This window comes from Nerophis ophidion, linkage group LG24, assembly GCF_033978795.1.
Source record: "Nerophis ophidion isolate RoL-2023_Sa linkage group LG24, RoL_Noph_v1.0, whole genome shotgun sequence".
Taxonomy (NCBI): domain Eukaryota; kingdom Metazoa; phylum Chordata; class Actinopteri; order Syngnathiformes; family Syngnathidae; genus Nerophis; species Nerophis ophidion.
The window spans coordinates 5,849,576-5,868,069 of record NC_084634.1 but is presented as its reverse complement, the minus strand read 5'-3'; the positions used below and the strand labels follow the sequence as shown (position 1 = coordinate 5,868,069).

At 40.7% G+C, this 18,494-nt stretch overlaps 1 protein-coding gene across 1 annotated transcript; it reads right to left on the bottom strand.

Moving 5' to 3' along the window:
• Positions 1-3,376: 3,376 nt before the first annotated feature.
• LOC133542489 (zinc finger protein OZF-like) lies at positions 3,377-18,459 on the bottom strand. Its single transcript, XM_061886682.1, has 2 exons — positions 18,196-18,459; positions 3,377-7,458 (listed from the first exon to the last, which is right to left on the bottom strand). The coding sequence occupies exon 2, from the start codon at positions 7,406-7,408 to the stop codon at positions 5,906-5,908; it is 1,503 nt and encodes a 500-aa protein (XP_061742666.1). The 5' UTR covers positions 7,409-7,458; positions 18,196-18,459; the 3' UTR covers positions 3,377-5,905.
• Positions 18,460-18,494: the final 35 nt, after the last annotated feature.

Here is an 18,494-nt window from a genome sequence, read left to right as displayed (position 1 = left end):
TCTCTTTCCTCTTAGAGCTCCTAAGTGGCTCTTGTGGGCAGAATTGTGGGACGTGCACAGCTGCTTCCAATTGACCCTGGTGCTACTTAAAGACCTACTGAAATGAGATTTTCTTATTTAAACGGGGATAGCAGGTCCATTCTATGTGTCATACTTGATCATTTTGCGATATTGCCATATTTTTGCTAAAAAGATTTAGTAGAGAACATTGACGATAAAGTTTGCAACTTTTGGTCGCTAATAGAAAAGCCCTGCCTTTACCGGAAGTATGTGTGCGTGATGTCACAAGTTGCAGGGCTCCACACATCCTCACATTGTTTATAATGGGAGCCACCAGCGGTAAGAGCAATTCGGACCGAAAAAGCGACAATTTCCCCATTAATTTGAGCGAGGATGAAAGATTCGTGACTTAAGATATTGATAGTGAAGGACTAGAAAAAAAAAAAAGAAAAAAAAGCGACAGCTCCGGGCGACGGCAGTGTGAGCGTTTCAGATGTAATTGGACACATTTACCAGGATAATTCTGGAAGATCCCTGTGGTGGGCGTGGCCTGCGCGCCTGCGGGGAAGCGGGGTGTGGCAGGGCCGGCTTCGAGGTTTGGCGACAGGTGAGTGGATGACAAAGCTAAAAGTGTTCATCTAATCACCTGTCGTTTGGTTAAAAGGCCGCAGTCGGGAGGCGGCGGGGGTGGAGTTTTGACGGACGACAATGCCGTAAGGCAGAGAGTGACATCGCAGAAAAAAGATTATTGAAAAATAAATCGTGTTGAACTTTGGAAGCTTGTCATGTAAGTCCTTGGTGGTCCCGAGAACCCGGAAGCAGCAGACTTCCACAATTCCTTATCTGCTTATTGTTTTAATAGTATTTTAGTGAGATTTTAAAGATTGTAAATGATTGTAAAGACATACCCCGAGGTCGGATGGCTGCGGTGAACACGAAGTGTCTCAGAGAGAAGCCGAGGAGCCAAGCTCACATCTGCCGCTGCTGCAGGGCGACGAATAATCCAATGATGTCTCCGGTAAGATATATATATCACAATTTCCCCATCCAAAAACATGCTAGTTGACGTAGAGAAAACATGTTCGCTTGACCGCTCAGTGTTAAAGCTTCACAACAAACAAAAGAAACATTGGCTGTGTCTCGGTGCTAAAGACAGCTGCAATCCACCAACAGCATTCTTCTTTATAGTCTCCATTATTAAATGGAGAAATTGCAAAAGATTCAGCAACAAAGATGTCCAAAATACTGTGTAATTATGCGGTTAAAGCAGACGACTTTTAGCCGTAACTGGTGCTGAGCTAATATTTCCTGACAGTCCGTGACGTCACGCGTCGTCATTCCGCGACGTTTTCGACAAGAAACTCGCGGGGAATTTAAAATTGCAATTTAGTAAACTAAAAAGGCCGTATTGGCATGTGTTGCAATGTTAATATTTCATCATTGATATATAAACTATCAGACTGCATGGTGGGTAGTAGTGGCTTTCAGTAGGCCTTTAATGGGGAACATTATCACCAGACCTATGTAAGCGTCAATATATACCTTGATGTTGCAGAAAAAAGACCATCTATTTTTTTAACCGATTTCTGAACTCTAAATGGGTGAATTTGGCGAATTAAACGCCTTTCTGTTTATCGCGCTGGAGGCGATGACGTCAGAATGTGACGTCGCCGAGGTAACACAGCCACCATTTTCATTTTTAACACATTGTAAACATTGGGTCTCATCTCTGTTATTTTCCGTTTTTTGTCTATTTTTTGGAACCTTGGAGACATCATGCCTCGTCGGTGTGTTGTCGGAGGGTGTAACAACACTAACAGGGAGGGATTCAAGTTGCACCACTGGCCCGAAGATGCCAAAGTGTCTGCCGCCAGACCCCCATTGAATGTGCCAGAGTGTCTCCACATTTGACCGGCGATGCTAAGACAGACATGGCACAGAGATGTATGGATAACCTGCAGATGCATTTTCAACGATAGTCAACAAAATCACAAATGTGAGTTTTGTTGATGTTGACTGCCAGCTAATTGATGCTAACATGCTACGCTAATCGATGCTAACATGCTATTTACCGGCGGTGCTAAAGCAGACATGGCACAGAGATGTATGGATAACCTGTAGATGCATTTGCAACGATAGTCAACGAAATCACAAAGGTGAGTTTTGTTGATTTTGACTGCCTGCTAACATGCTACGCTAATCGATCCTAACATGCTATTTACCGGCGGTGCTAAAGCAGACATGGCACAGAGATGTATGGATAACCTGTAGATGCATTTGCAACTATATTACGTTTCCTTCCACCCACATTTAATGCGAAACAAACACTTACCAATCGACAGATTTAAGTTGCTCCAGTGTCAAAAGATGCGAAAGTCCTGATCGTTTGGTCCGCACATTTTACCGGCGATGCTAACGCAGCTATTCGGCCATGCTATGGCTATGAATAGCGTCAATAGCTATTCGCTCAATAGCTTCAGATTCTTCTTCAATATTTTCATACTCCAACCATCTGTTTCAATACATGCGTAATCTGTTGAATCGCTTAAATCGCTGAAATCCGAGTTTGAATCCGAGCTGATGTCACTATATCTTGCTGTGGTATTCCCATTGTTTGTTTACATTGGCAGCACTGTATGACGTCACAGGGAAATGGCCAGTGTCTTCGCAGAGAGCCGAAAATAAGGCACTTTAAAGCTTTATTTAGGGATATTCCGAGACCCGTAAAATTTTGAAAAAAACTTCAAAAAATACCACAAGCCACTGGGAACTGATTTGTATTGTTTTTAACCCTTTAGAAATTGTGATAATGTTCCCCTTTAAGCAGCACCTTGACAGCTGGATGGCACTCGGTGATTCCACTCCACACCAGTTTATTCTGTGCTTCGAGTATTTTGCTACCTTGGCCATTCCCAGTGCCATCCATCTTGGTGTTGTTTTGTAGTGTGCACGTTTTGTAACTCCAAACCAAGTTGAGATTGTTTATGTATAAAAAGCTTTTGTTCTTTTGTCCACAATGCACATTTTGTCTTCTCTCTTTCGCACCATCGCTTTTTGTTTCCTCCTGTTTGGATTGTTTTTTTGAGTAGATTTCCGCAGTAAAAGAAGTGTTTTACGCAGCGTCCTGCGCATCCTCTGACAGAAGGAGTTTCTCCAAAACGCAACACCCTTTGGTGGACAAGTTTGTGATTAAAGGCTATACATATAAAATGAAAGGGACAAGTGGAAGAGAAGAAATGGATGGATGTACAGTAAAGCTCTGTGGAATGATGTACATTATTGACTTTTCCCAAACGTTCCCATGTTTTCTGATATTGATAATGTTTGAGGGATTCTGAAAAAGGGTGGAAAAATCATGAACAACATAAAAAAACAATTGTCATGTGTAGTTTTTTAATAATAAATGTAGATTATTAAAAACAAAACTATCCTTCATAACTTTCCACATATAATGTTGCCATTTTCTGTAATCTACATATTGCATAAAGGGGACATACATATAAAACAATATTCATATTACGGAAGAGCGTAATAAAGATAATTAAAAGAATGGATTTTTGAGATCCAACAAATGATTAAAAAAAAACACACATTTCAAAAGTAAAGTACCATGAATTGATTAACGTGGACCCCGACTTAAACAAGTTGAAAAACTTATTGGGGTGTTGCCATTTAGTGTTCAATTGTACGGAATATGTACTGTACTGTGCAATCTACTAATAAAAGTTTCAATCAATCAATCCAAAAAAATGATCTTGTATAAAAGAAACTTGCTCAAATGATCTACAAACCTTGTTTCCATATGAGTTGGGAAATTGTGTTAGATGTAAATATAAACAGAATACAATGATTTGCAAATCCTTTTCAACCCATATTCAGTTGAATATGCTACAAAGACAACATATTTGATGTTCAAACTGATAAACATTTTTTTTGGTGCAAATAATCATTAACTTTAGAATTTGATGCCAGCAACACGTGACAAAGAAGTTGGGAAAAGAGGCAATAAATACTGATAAAGTTGAGGAATGCTCATCAAACACTTATTTGGAACATCCCACAGGTGTGCAGGCTAATTGGGAACAGGTGGGTGCCATGATTGGGTATAAAAGCAGCTTCCATGAAAAAGTAATTTACAAACAAGGATGGGGCGAGGGTCACCACTTTGTAAGCAAATTGTGGAACAGTTTTAGAACAACATTTCTCAACGAGCTATTGCAAGGAATTTGGGGATTTTACCATCTATGGTCGGGTAAATCATCAAAAAGTTCAGAGTATCTGGAGAAATCGCTGCACATAAGCGATGATATTACAGACGTTTGATCCTTCAGGCGGTACTGCATCGAAAACCGACATCTGTGTGTAAATGATATCACCACATGGGCTCAGGAACACTTCATAAAATCACTGTCAGTAACTACAGTTGGTGGCTACATCTGTAAGTGCAAGTTAAAACTCTGCTATGCAAAGCCAAACCCATTTATCAACAACACCCAGGAACGCCGCCGGCTGGGCTGGGCCCGAGCTCATCTAAGATGGACTGATGCAAAGTGGAAAAGTGTTCTGTGGTCAGACGAGTCCACATTTCAAATTATATTTGGAAACTGTGGACGTGGTGTCCTATGGAACAAAGAGGACAATAATCATCCGGATTGTTATAGGCGCAAAGTTGAAAAGCCAGCATCTGTGATGGTATGGGGGTGTATTAGTGCCCAAGGCATGGGTAACTTACACATCTGTGAAGGCACCATTAATGCTGAAAGGTACATACAGGTTTTGGAGCAACATATGTTGTCATCCAAGCAACATTATCATGGATGCCCCTGCTTATTTCAGCAAAACAATGCCAAACCACGTATTACAACAGCGTGGCTTTGTAGTAAAAGAGTGCGGTCACTTTTCTGGGCCGCCTGCAGTTCAGACCTGTCTCCCATGGAGAATGTGTGGCGCATTATGAAGCGTAAAATACGACAACTAGGACTGAAGCTCTACATAAAACAAGAATGGGAAATAATTCCACTTTCAAAGCTTCAACAATTAGTTTCCACAGTTTCCAAACATTTATTGAGTGTTGTTAAAAGAAAAGGTGATGTAACACAGTGGTGAACATGCCCTTTCCCAACTACTTTGGCACGTGTTGCAGCCATGAAATTCTAAGTTAATTATTATTTGCAAAAAAAGATAAAGTTTATGAGTTTGAACATCAAATATCTTGTCTTTGTAGTGCATTCAACTGAATATGGGTTGATAAGGATTTGCAAATCATTGTATTCCGTTTATATTTACATCTAACACAATTTCCCAACTCATATGGAGACTGGGTTTGTATAAAGTAAATAATAATATGCTTCCAGAAGTGGTCCAGAAGATGTTTCAGATGTGAACCAGTAAATATGAACTAAGAGGGATTTATGTGTACTCAAAAGCAAAGGTATGAACACATGTAAAACAAATATGTACATCATATAAAGGTGTTCATTTATAACATCATTATTAATTAAAAATTATTTCTGAATATCTCTATACACATAAAAAGTATTTGCAACATATTTTGTCCTGTTTATTCTCACCTTTGCAGTCAAAGTGTTGTGTATATTACATTGTATATTAAAACATGTACTTGACTGAAAAAAGCAATAATCTATATATAATCTATAAATGTTAGAAATTATGTGCTGATGTTGCTAGAAGTTCAAAGTTAAGTTTTGACAGTTTATTTCAAATCCTGCATCTTCATTTGCTGCTGCTGTTCTCACCAGCACACTTGTGTTTCTTACACTGGTACTTAGAAGAGAATCTTTCACCACACACATTGCAACTCAACACTTTCTCACCTGTGTGTGTTCACGTGTGTCTTTTCAAAATACGAACTTTGTATAAAACCTTTACAACTTACAGAACATGTTTAAGGGTTTTCTCCAGTGTGTGTACTCATGTGTGCTTTGAAATGGTGCTTTTGAGTAAAATCTTTACCGCAGATTGAACAAGAATAAGGTTTTTCTCCTGTGTGTGTTATCATGTGTCTTTTCAAATGCTGTCTTTGTGTAAAACTTTTACAACATACTGAACATGTAAAAGGTTTTTCTCCAGTGTGCGTACTCATGTGTTTTTTGAAATGGTCCCTTCGAGTAAAATCTTTACCGCAGATTGAACATGAACAAGTTTGTTTTCCAGTGTGTGTTCTCATGTGTTTTTTGAAATGGTCCCTTCGCATGAAATCTTTACCGCAGATTGAACATGAAAAAGGTTGTTCTCCACTGTGTACTCTCACGTGTGCTTTGAAATGGTGCTTTTGAGTAAAATCTTTACCGCAGATTGAACATGAAAAAGGTTTTTCTCCACTGTGTGTTCTCATGTGTCTTTTCAAATGTTGACTATGAGTAAAATCTTTACCACAAATTGAACACAAAAAAGGTTTTTCTCCAGTGTGTGTTCTCATGTGTTCTTTTAAACTTCTATTTCTCCCAAAACTTTTACCACATTCTGAGCAGGAGTAAGGGTTTTCTCCAGTGTGAATTCTCATGTGTATTTTCAAATGCTCCCTTCGAGTAAAATCTTCGCCGCAGATTGAACATGAAAAAGGTTTTTCTCCAGTGTGTGTTCTCCTGTGTGCTTTTAAACTTTGATTTCTTACAAAACTTTTACCGCATTCTGAGCAGGAAAAAGGTTTTTCTCCAGTGTGTATTCTCATGTGTATTTTCAAATCGTGCCTATGAGTAAAATCTTTACCGCAGATTGAACATGAAAAAGGTTTTTCTCCAGTGTGTGTTCTCATGTGTCTTTTCAAATTACTGGATTTAAAAGTTTTGTCACAGACAGAACATGTGAAGTGTGTGTTGTCAGTGTGACATGTCTTATCATCTTTAGAGTCTTCATCATCAGTGTCAGGAGAGTGTGACGTTGTGTCCTCACTATCTGATAGTGGAGCTAAGAGCTTGTCTGCTTGTGATCCTCCACAGTGGTCTCCATCAGCTTCTGTTGTCATGTGTTGAGTTGAGCTGCTGCTTGGAGGCTCCCCCCCTCCCCTCTCCTCTCTCTCACCTTTGACCTCATCATCTTCACTCTTCACAGGGACACCAGTCACTGGCATCTTGGTGACATCAACCTCCTCCAGTCCTTCAAGATGCTCTCCCTGCTGACTGATGCTGTGTTCCTCCTCTTCCTCTTTAATGTGAGGGGTCAGTGGGTCCTCCTCTTCATCCTTAATGTGAGGGGTCAGTGGGTCTTCCTCTTTAATGGGAGGTTTCAGTGGGTGCTCCTCTTTCTCAATGTGAGGGCTCAGTGGATCCACCGCTTCCTCTTTAAATCTGGTTGTCAGTGGGTCCGCCGCTACGTTTTCAAAATGGGGGATCAATGGGTATTCCTCTTCCTTCTTAATGTGGGAGGGCTGTGGCTCCTCCGTCCGCATCCTGAAGCTCCACTTCTGCTGCTCAGGGTAAAGATGTTCTTCACAGACGTCTGCAAGACAAACACACCATCTCTGCTCAGTCACACAATGCATTCAGTACTTTTACATGCACTTAGGGAAAACAAGTTATTGTATGAACTGTCTTCAAATACCAGCGACGCACAAACACGCTGCTCTTTACAACATTATTAACAGGAAAAGAAAAAACAAACCAGGACGACAGGACTTTACACTATGGATAGACGATAGGGTTTAAAATATATTTTGAGATACCGTATTTCTTTGGGCATATAGTATGCGCCTGCCTTGAATTACTGCCGCTTCGCAAAATAATTAGCGCATGCTTAGTATTACCGCCGGGTCAAACACGTGACGTCACGAGTGACACTTCCCCTGTCATCATTTTCAAAATGGAGGAGGCTGATTTCAATACCGGTAATTTGAAAATGCATAAAGGGAAGAAGATTAAGAGCTATTCAGTAGGATTTAAGGTCCAAGCTATTGAAGCTAAAAAGAACAGTAAGCAGCTATATTTTTTTAATATACCGTAGCTGCGTGTGTCAAATATGAGTCATTAAATGACTCCCGCCTGCTGGTGGTAGAGGGCGCTAGTGATCCTTCTTGCGACTACTCAGCTACAGAAGAAGTGACAATGAGTGACGTGATATGTGCTGGGATGGATATGACGCGGGGGTGCACGACGGACCTTTTAGGATGTAACACTCCTATGCTGGCGATGTAAACAACCGGGCTCAAATAAAGCATGTTCCAGTCCTAAAAACCCAGTGTATTAATTATACAATAACACTTCATGGTGGCAGCGGTGGGATAAAGAGATAACCCACGGAGCAGAACGGGAGGGGGAGTTGTCCGAGGATAATTCTGTCGTCGCCCGCACTTGAGGAGCCGAGTTAACTGATAGCAGCGGTCTGATAGCAGTTTTCTAAACTGGACTTTCAATCGAAGCAGGTGGTAATAAAGGAAGATCTCCATCGAGACAGTGAGACTTTTAAAACTGAAGAAAGATAAGGAATACTTCTATAAACAAGTTATCAATGGTTTTGACCTGGCATGGACTTCATTTATAAGTAAAGGTAAGACCATAATAACGTTTTTTTTTAATTAGATGTGCTTTTCATGATGGTATCTTTACATCACACTCAATTTTTTACTGCATGCCTTTGGTTAGCGCAGGAGTGAGAAGAGGTTTTAAATTAATTAGCGCCCTGGCGCCAATTCAAGGAAATACGGTACATTATTTCATATAGAAGTCCTAGTAGAACCATTTTAAAACAGGCTGGATGTAAGGTTCAAACAGTGATGACATCTATTAAACAAGACACGAAGCAAAGAATCAAACAGAGACATAATTCGATTTGGATTCAATGGAGGAGAAACGTGTCGACCTGGAACCTCTTACAGTGTCACCTACGCTCTGGCGAAAAGATTGTACCCCTCGTTCTTTATTTTACTTTTTCCGACCACATGACCACAGCTGCTTCCAGAGGGAAGTGGGTCGTAAACGGCCTTGCCTTTTGTTACGGAACAGTTCAAAAGAAAAAGTTGTAAAACACTGAACAGAAAAGGTCGTAAGCGAGTTCAAAAAGAGGTTCGTAAAACAGTTCAAAAAGACGTTCGCAAACGGGGGCGGCATAGCTTGGTTGGTAGAGCGGCCGTGCTAGCAACTTGAGGGTTGCAGGTTCGATTCCCGCTTGTGCCATCCTAGTTACTGCCGTTGTGTCCTTGGGCAGGACACTTTACCCACCTGCTCCCAGTGCCACCCACACTGGTTTAAATGTAACTTAGATATTGGGTGTCACTATGTAAAGCGCTTTGAGTCACTTGAGAAAAGCGCTATATAAATATAATTCACTTCACTTCACTAAAACAGTTGAAGAAGGAGTTTAAAAAAGAGGTCGCCTGGAAGGGACACTGGTCCTGCTTCCTTTTCGCCTTTGTAGTTCTTGGGTCAGACAATATCTTTCTGTTTGACTATAATACATGAAAGAAAACAGGAAAACTTTCATCTTGGTTCACCTTACACCGTGGAGTTTTACAAGCCTTACTCTTGGTAGGTTTCCAAGACAGCTTTTACTTCTCACCGGTCACTCAATCTAACACAAAGTTTTTGTGATAACTTAGAAACAATTATTCTAACATTTTCCTCCTCTTTATCACATAAACTTTCCCAGAATCTCCTTATCCCTAATAACTTGTGATTTTCAGTAAATGGTTCATTTCCCTAGGGCCAAGTTATGTTTACACTCAGAATTGAACATAAATTGTTTCCTCATAATTATGACATTTCTGGAAATAAATCCGGAACACCATCCAGGTAGGTATCCCCGTCATCAGATTCATCTTCTTTGTCGTCCACCAGGAAGTGCATCATAACAGCTTTATCATCTGCTGGGCTAATCGCTGTGGTAATCAGATGGTTAAAGGCCTACTGAAATGAGATTTTCTTATTCAAACGGGGATAGCAGGTCCATTCTATGTGTAATACTTGATCATTTCGCGATATTGCCATATTTTTGCTGAAAGGATTTAGTAGAGAACATCGACAATAAAGTTTGCAACTTTTGGTCGCTAATAAAAAAGCCTTGCCTGTACTGGAAGTAGCAGACGATGTGCGCATGACGTCACGGGTTGTAGAGCTCCTCACAGCCTCACATTGTTTACAATCATGGCCACCAGCAGCGAGAGTGATTCAGACCGAGAAACCGACGATTTCCCCATTAATTTGAGTGAGGATGAAAGATTCGTGGATGAAAATAGTGAAATAATGGACGGGTGGCTATAACGATGGTTAAAATCAGGCACTTTGACGCCGTTTTTCGGGATATTGCGTGATGGGTAAAATTTTGAGAAAAACTTTGAAAAATAAAATAAGCCACTAGGAACTGATTTTTATTGGTTTTAACCTTTCAAAAATTTTGAAGACCTATGCAAGCGTCAATATATACCTTGATGTTGCAGAAAAAAGACCATGTATTTTTTTAACCAATTTCCGAACTCTAAATGGGTGAATTTTGGCAAATTAAACGCCTTTCTGTTTATCTGTCTTTTAGCGATGACGTCAGAACGCGACGTCACCGAGGTAACATACCCGCCATTTTCATTTTTACATTACAAACACCGGGTCTCAGCTCTAGATAGATAGATGGATAGATAGATAGATAGCGCCCCTTACAAAAAAGATGACATACAGGTAAACATGGGGGGGGGAGAGAAAAGAATAGAAGATTAAAATAAAATAAAATTAAAAAAATCGGTCTTAGCCTGGGCCCTGTAGTGGGGGTGCAGACTGAGGCCAAGGGAAAAAAAAAACAACAACTCATAGCCATAGTACACATCCCTCTTACATGTGTGTAAGAGGGAAACATCAAACATCAAAGAACACAGAGGACATTAAAGACATTAAAGCAGCAGATACAACCAGACACTTCTGCATACAGCTATGAATAAAAAGTAAAATAAACATATCCACTGTGGTGGCCTCTGCGGTGCTCTGTTATTTTCCGTTTTTTCGACAATTTTTTGGAACCTTGGAGACATCATGCCTCGTCGGTGTGTTGTCGGAGGGTGTAACAACACTAACAGGGAGGGATTCAAGTTGCACCACTGGCAAGAAATCTGCCGCCAGACCCCCATTGAATGTACCAAAGTGTCTTCACATTTGACCGGCGATGCTAAGACAGACATGGCACAGAGATGTATGGATAACCTGCACATGCATTTGCAACCATTAAGTCAACGAAATCACAAAGGTGAGTTTTGTCGATGTTGTTGACTTATGTGCTAATCAGACATATCTGGTCACAGCATGACTGCCAGCTAATCGATACTAACATGCTACGCTAATCGATGCTAACATGCTATTTACGCTAGCTGTATGTACATTTGAAACTAGATACCCACATTTAACGCGAAACAAACACTTACCAATCAACGGATTTACGTTGCTCCAGTGTCACAAGATGCGAAAGTCCTGATCGTTTGGTCCGCACATTTTACCGGCGATGCTAATAAGGCAGCCATGCTATGGGCCACTTCATTAGGTACACCCACGCTATGGCCGAATAGCGTCAATAGCTATTCGCTCAATAGCTTCAATTTCGTTTTCGCTATCTACCTCCATACTCCGACCATCTGTTTCAATACATGCGGAATCTGTTGAATCACTTAAGCCGCTGAAATCCGAGTCTGAATCCGAGCTAATGTCGCTATATCTTGCTGTGGTAACCGCCATGTTGTTTGTATTGGCAGCACTGTATGACGTCACAGGGAAATGGACAGTCGCACCGCAAATAGTGAAAATCAAGAACTTTAAAGCTTTTTTTAGGGATATTTCGGGAGGTGTAAAATTTTGCAAAAAACTCCGAAAAATAAAACAAGCCACTAGGAACTGATTTGTATTTTTTTTTAACCCTTTTGAAATTGTGATAATGTTCCCCTTTAAGGCTGTGCAGGCCTTCCAGTGCTTTGGTCAGGCTACTATTTGCATCAGTGTAGTTTGGTATGAACGTGCAACACTGTTTACCAAATATTGCGCACACACCTCCTTTTTCCCCTAACAACATGTCCAGCGCCATACGGTTTTGAAAAGCCATAAGGGAGGTGGCGGCGAGTATATCAGCGACGGCTTCAAGTCTGGCCAGTGTAATTTTCTAATCTCTGTACGTTGGTTGTAGTGGACATAGTTTATTGTGTCAACATTCTTGTTAATCGAATTCAGCTGCAACTTGATTTACCAATTTATAGTCGTCAGATACACTTCTTTGGACACCCATTGCATTGATATAAGTTGGATTTACAACACTTTGCCAGTTTACATCATGTCTAGTTATTTTCCAATGTTCAGGTATCAAACTGTTCAGGCGTGTTAAAGGCCTACTGAAAGCCACTACTACCCACCACACAGTCTGATAGTTTATATATCAATGATGAAATATTAACATTGCAACACATGCCAATACAGCCTTTTTAGTTGACTAAATTACAATTTTAAATTTCCCGCAGAGTTTCTTGTTGAAAATGTCGCAGAATGATGACACGTGCGCGTGACGTCCCGGGTTGCAGGGGACATATTAGCGCAGCACCATTTGCGACAAAAAGTCGTCTCTTTTCATCGCGCAATTAATCAGAATTCTGGACATCTGTGTTGCTGAATCTTTTGCAATTTGTTCAATTAATAATGGAGAAGTCAAAGTAGAAAGATGGAGTTGGGAACTTTAGCCTTTAGCCCAGGGGTAGGGAACCTATGGCTCTAGAGCCAGATGTGGCTATTTTGATGACTACATATGGCTCTCAGATAATTATATTTATATAGTGCTTTTCTCTAGTGACTCAAAGCGCTTTACAAAGTGACACCCAATATCTAAGTTACATTTAAACCAGTGTGGGTGGCACTGGGGGCAGGTGGGTAAAGTGTCTTGCCCAAGGACACAACGGCAGTGACTAGAATCGAACCTGGAACCCTCAGGTTGCTAGCACGGCCACTCTCCTAACCGAGATATGCCGAGTAACCGTGTAATACTCTTCCATATCAGTAGGTGGCAGTCGGTAGCTAATTGCTTACCATGAATTGATTAACGGAGGACAGAGTAAAACAACTTGCACTGAGCCTAGTCTATAAAATCCGCTACACCTCCTTGATACCGAAGTACATGTCAAATTACTTCCTTAACGTAAATGACCGCCATAACCACAACACCAGGGGGAGCTCCACAAACCACGTTAAACCCAGATTTTGATCTAACAAAGGTCTTAACTCATTCTCTTTCTATGCCACATCAATGTGGAATGCACTCCCAACAGGTATAAAAGTAAGTGCATCTCTATATTCCTTCAAAACCGCTCTAAAACAACACCTCCAGGCAACTTCAACACTTTACTAATACCCTCCTCCATTCACATCCCATCTCCCCGGATTATAAACAACTCAAATGTACTTCTAATGTATATACTTGTTCTTATGCTATCTGAACTCACTATGTTCTCTGCTGGCTGTACATATCCTACTAAGTAAGACCTACACTGTTTCAATGTCCACATTTCTCTGTTGATGCAATTGTTGATGACTGAAGTACTGATATCAACCAAAACTCCTCATCCCACCCCCCAGATTGTAAATAATGTAAATAATTCAATGTACATACTATGATGATTAACTTGTGTGATGACTGTATTATGTTGATAGTATATATTTGTACCATGAATTGATTAACGTGGACCCCGACTTAAACAAGTTGAAATACTTATTCGGGTGTTACCATTTAGTGGTCAATTGTACGGAATATGTACTGTACTGTGCAATCTACTAATAAAAGTATCAATCAATCAATCAAAACGTGGACCCCGACTTAAACAAGTTGAAAAACTTATTGGGGTGTTACCATTTAGTGGTCAATTGTACGGAATATGTACTGTACTGTGCAATCTACTAATAAAAGTATCAATCAATCAATCAAAGCTTTGTAGGTGTTGGAAACAGCGGGAGGCAGAGTGCAGGTAAAAAGGTGTCTAATGCTTAAACCAGGGGTAGGGAACCTATGGCTCTAGATAAATCTTAACTGACATTGCTTAACACGATAAGTAATGAATAATTCCGCTGGTAATCACAGTTTCAAAAATAACGTTCAAATGATAAAACTTCTCATGCATTTTAATCCAACCATCCGTTTTTTTACCGCACCCGTTCACGATGTCGCATTAATGGTAAGAAGTATTATATTTATTTTTGGTTAACTTTTAGAATAACAACGTTGTTAAAAAGAATAAGAGACTTATTATACTCTACAAGTGTTGGTCATACTTAAAAATGCACGAATTTAGTTGTATTCAGTGTTGAAAAATGTTATATGGCTCTTACGGAAATACATTTTGAAATATTTGGCTTTCATGGCTCTCTCAGCCAAAAAGGTTCCCGACCCCTGCTTTAGCCACAAAAAACACGGTGTTTCCTTGTTTAAAATTCCCGGAGGTGAAGCTTTGCTATGGATCAGCGCGGTCAGGCGAACATGGTTCCCGACCACTTGTCAACCGGCAGGTTTCGGTGAGAAAATTGTGGTAAAAAGTCACCTCTTACCGGAGATCAGCCGAGCTTGCGCCGTCCATACAGCTGCCGTCGACTTCCCTCAGAGACTGGCGTCAAGACACCCGTGGACACACCCCTCCGGCTATCAGGTACTATCTAATCTCACTAAAACACTAACAACACAATAGAAAGATAAGGGATTTCCCAGAATTATCCTAGTAAATGTATCTAAAAACATCTGAATCAGTCCCAATGCAATCGCCATTTTTTTTCCCTAGTCCTGCACAATCAATATCATCATCCACAAATCTTTCATCCCCGCTCAAATAATGGGGAAATTGTCGTTTTTTCGGACCGAATAGCTCTTGCTGCTGGAGGCTCCCATTAAAAACAACGTGAGGACGTGAGGAGCCCTCACCCTTGTGACGTCATCGTCTGCGACTTCCGGTAAAGGCAAGGCTTTTTTATTAGCGACCAAAAGTTGCGAACTTTATCGTTGATGTTCTCTACTAAATCCTTTCAGCAAAAATATGGCAATATCGCGAAATGATCAAGTATGACACATAGAATGGACCTGCTATCTCCGTTTAGATAACAAAATCTCATTTCAGCAGGCCTTTAACAATTCTTGTACACATATTGATACATTTACTATGTGTAAGCAGTTGTCCGATGATACGTTTCCTAACTGTCGTCCAGAGCCTTTCATTTTAAAGGGGAACATTATCACAATTTCAAAAGGGTTGAAAACAATAAAAATCAGTTCCTAGTGGCTTGTTGTATTTTTTGAAGTTTTTTTCAAAATGTTACCGGTCTCGGAATATCCCTAAATAAAGCTTTAAAGTGCCTTATTTTCGCTCTCTGCGAAGACACTGGCCATTTCCCTGTGACGTCACACAGTGCTGCCAATGTAAACAAACAATGGCGAATACCACAGCAAGATATAGCGACATTAGCTCGGATTCAAACTCGGATTTCAGCGATTTAAGCGATTCAACAGATTACACATGTATTGAAACAGATGGTTGGAGTATGAAAATATTGAAGAAGAAACTGAAGCTATTGAGCGAATAGCTATTGACGCTATTCATAGCCATAGCATGGCCGAATAGCTGCGTTAGCATCGCCGGTAAAATGTGCGGACCAAACGATCAGGACTTTCGCATCTTTTGACACTGGAGCAACTTAAATCCGTCGATTGGTAAGTGTTTTTTTCGCATTAAATGTGGGTGGAAGGAAACATAATATAGTTGAAAATGCATCTGCAGGTTATCCATACATCTCTGTGCCATGTCTGCTTTAGCACCGCCGGTAAATAGCATGTTAGCATCGATTAGCATAGCATGTTAGCATCGATTAGCTGGCAGTCAACATCAACAAAACTCACCTTTGTGATTTCGTTGACTATCGTTGCAAATGCATCTGCAGGTTATCCATACATCTCTGTGCCATGTCTGTCTTAGCATCGCCGGTCAAATGTGGAGACACTCTGGCACATTCAATGGGGGTCTGGCGGCAGACACTTTGGCATCTTCGGGCCAGTGGTGCAACTTGAATCCCTCCCTGTTAGTGTTGTTACACCCTCCGACAACACACCGACGAGGCATGATGTCTCCAAGGTTCCAAAAAATTGTCGAAAAAACAGAAAATAACAGCGCTGAGGCCCGGTGTTTGTAATGTGTTGAAAATGAAAATGGTGGGTGTGTTACCTCGTCGACGTCACATTCTGACGTCATCGCCTCCAGCGCGATAAACAGAAAGGCGTTTAATTCGCCAAAATTCACCAATTTAGAGTTCGGAAATCGGTTAAAAAAATATATAGTCTTTTTTCTGCACCATCAAGGTATATATTGACACTTACATAAGTCTGGTGATAATGTTCCCCTTTAAATGCAGGTATAATGCGCTTTTTCACATATTTATCAAATATTGCTTTCTGTTTTGTCTCTGTAGCTACAGGGTAAATTTTGTTTTGCTCATTACTTCAATTAAAAATTTTTTTTTTTTTACTCATCTCGAGTAATTGTCTGGGCTTATACATACAACACAATCAGTTTTTGCAGCCTTTCCCACTTGCTCTGCCATAAGGAACAAATTAATTTCCAAAACAGGAACCAATTATTATCAAACTTTGACACACCATCAAATGGTATTTTTACAACTGTGACAGCGGACTTTGTAGTGTGCTTGTTAACATGTCCCTTTGATAACACAAATACAATCCCAAATACTTTTTCCATTATATGACCTTTTTACAATGTGCTAAGTGTACTCAGCTTGGTCTTTCCACTATCTTTACTGCTTTTTGAGTTATCTACAATCTCTCCCCCCTTGGAGAATGTCAATGTTTTCTTTTCATTGATTTTTCAATATTTTGGTAGCTGATAAGGTCTTCCAAATATTATTTCCAATAGTCAGAGTCCTGTTGTACTTGTAATGTTCATGTATTATACATTTTTAATAAATCTATACATTGTTTCCATGGACGTTTTGTTTCTTCAATACATTTCTTTAAATGGAAATATTATCACCAGACCTATGTAAGCGTCAATATATACCTTGATGGTGCAGAAAAAAGACCATATATTTTTTTAACCGATTTCCGAACTCTAAATGGGTGAATTTTGGCGAATTAAACGCCTTTCTGTTTATCGCGCTGGAGGCGATGACGTCAGAATGTGACGTCGCCGAGGTAACACACCCACCATTTTCATTTTCAACACATTGCAAACATTGGGTCTCAGCTCTGTTATTTTCCGTTTTTTTTTACTATTTTTTGGAACCTTGGAGACATCATGCCTCGTCGGTGTGTTGTCGGAGGGTGTAACAACACTAACAGGTGGATCGGTGCGGCGTCATCAGTAATGCGGACGCTGTGTCGATGCGATGTGGTGAAGAAGGAGCTGAGCCGAAAGGCAAAGCTCTCAATTTACCGGTCGATCTACGTTCCCATCCTCACCATGAATTGATTAACGTGGACCCCGACTTAAACAAGTTGAAAAACTTATTCGGGTGTTACCATTTAGTGGTGAATTGTACGGAATATGTACTGAACTGTGCAATCTACTAATAAAAGTATCAATCAATCAATCAAAAACCGATGGTCATGAGCTTTGGGTTATGACCGAAAGGACGAGCTCACGGGTACAAGCGGCTGAAATGAGTTTCCTCTTTCGGGTGGCGGGGCTCTCCCTTAGAGATAGGGTGAGAATCTCTGCCATCCGGGAGGAGCTCAAAGTAAAGCCGCTGCTCCTTCACATGTAGAGGAGCCAGATGAGGAGGTACGGGCATTTGATTAGGATGACACGCGAACGCCTCCTGAAGGAGGTGTTTAGGGCACGTCCAACCAGTGGGAGGCCACAGAGAAGACCCAGAACACGTTGGGTAAACTATGTCTCCCGGCTGGCCTGGGAACGCCTTGGGATCCCTCGGGAAGAGCTGGACGAAGCGGCTGGAAAGAGGAAAGTCTGGGCTTCCCTGCTTAGGCTGCTGCCCCCGCGACCCCACCTCGAATAAGCAGAAGATGGATGGATGACAACTTAATGTTTCTTGAAAACAGCGTCCAGTAGTTGATATTGTCGCTCCTTCTCCTCTTGTCGGACAAAGTTCCTCCTCGTACTCTGCTGTCGTATTTTTTTTCCAACATCACAAATATTTCTTCTACGGCAGCAGTTAGTCGCTGATTCAGCAACACTCACATCATGTGTAATGTAGACATGTTCACACAATAAAAACACTTTACACTTACATTGGATCTCTGCTTTGATGTGTCGATCACTTCCGCCTCTCTTTGTTAGCAGCTAACAAGCTAAGCTAACCAGCAGGCTAGGCTAGCACGTATAAGTGCACTCAGACTAATGTATCCGCATACAAACAATTAATAACGACGTTTACTCTGTTAAACGACACACATGTGCACATGTACGTTGTAATTAAGACCTAGAAACCATAATAACCAAAACAACGTATTCTCCGTCAGACGCCATCTTGTTTTGTTCTTCCTCCTATGTGACGTCATTGAAGTGTTCTCCACCGCGGAACAAATGT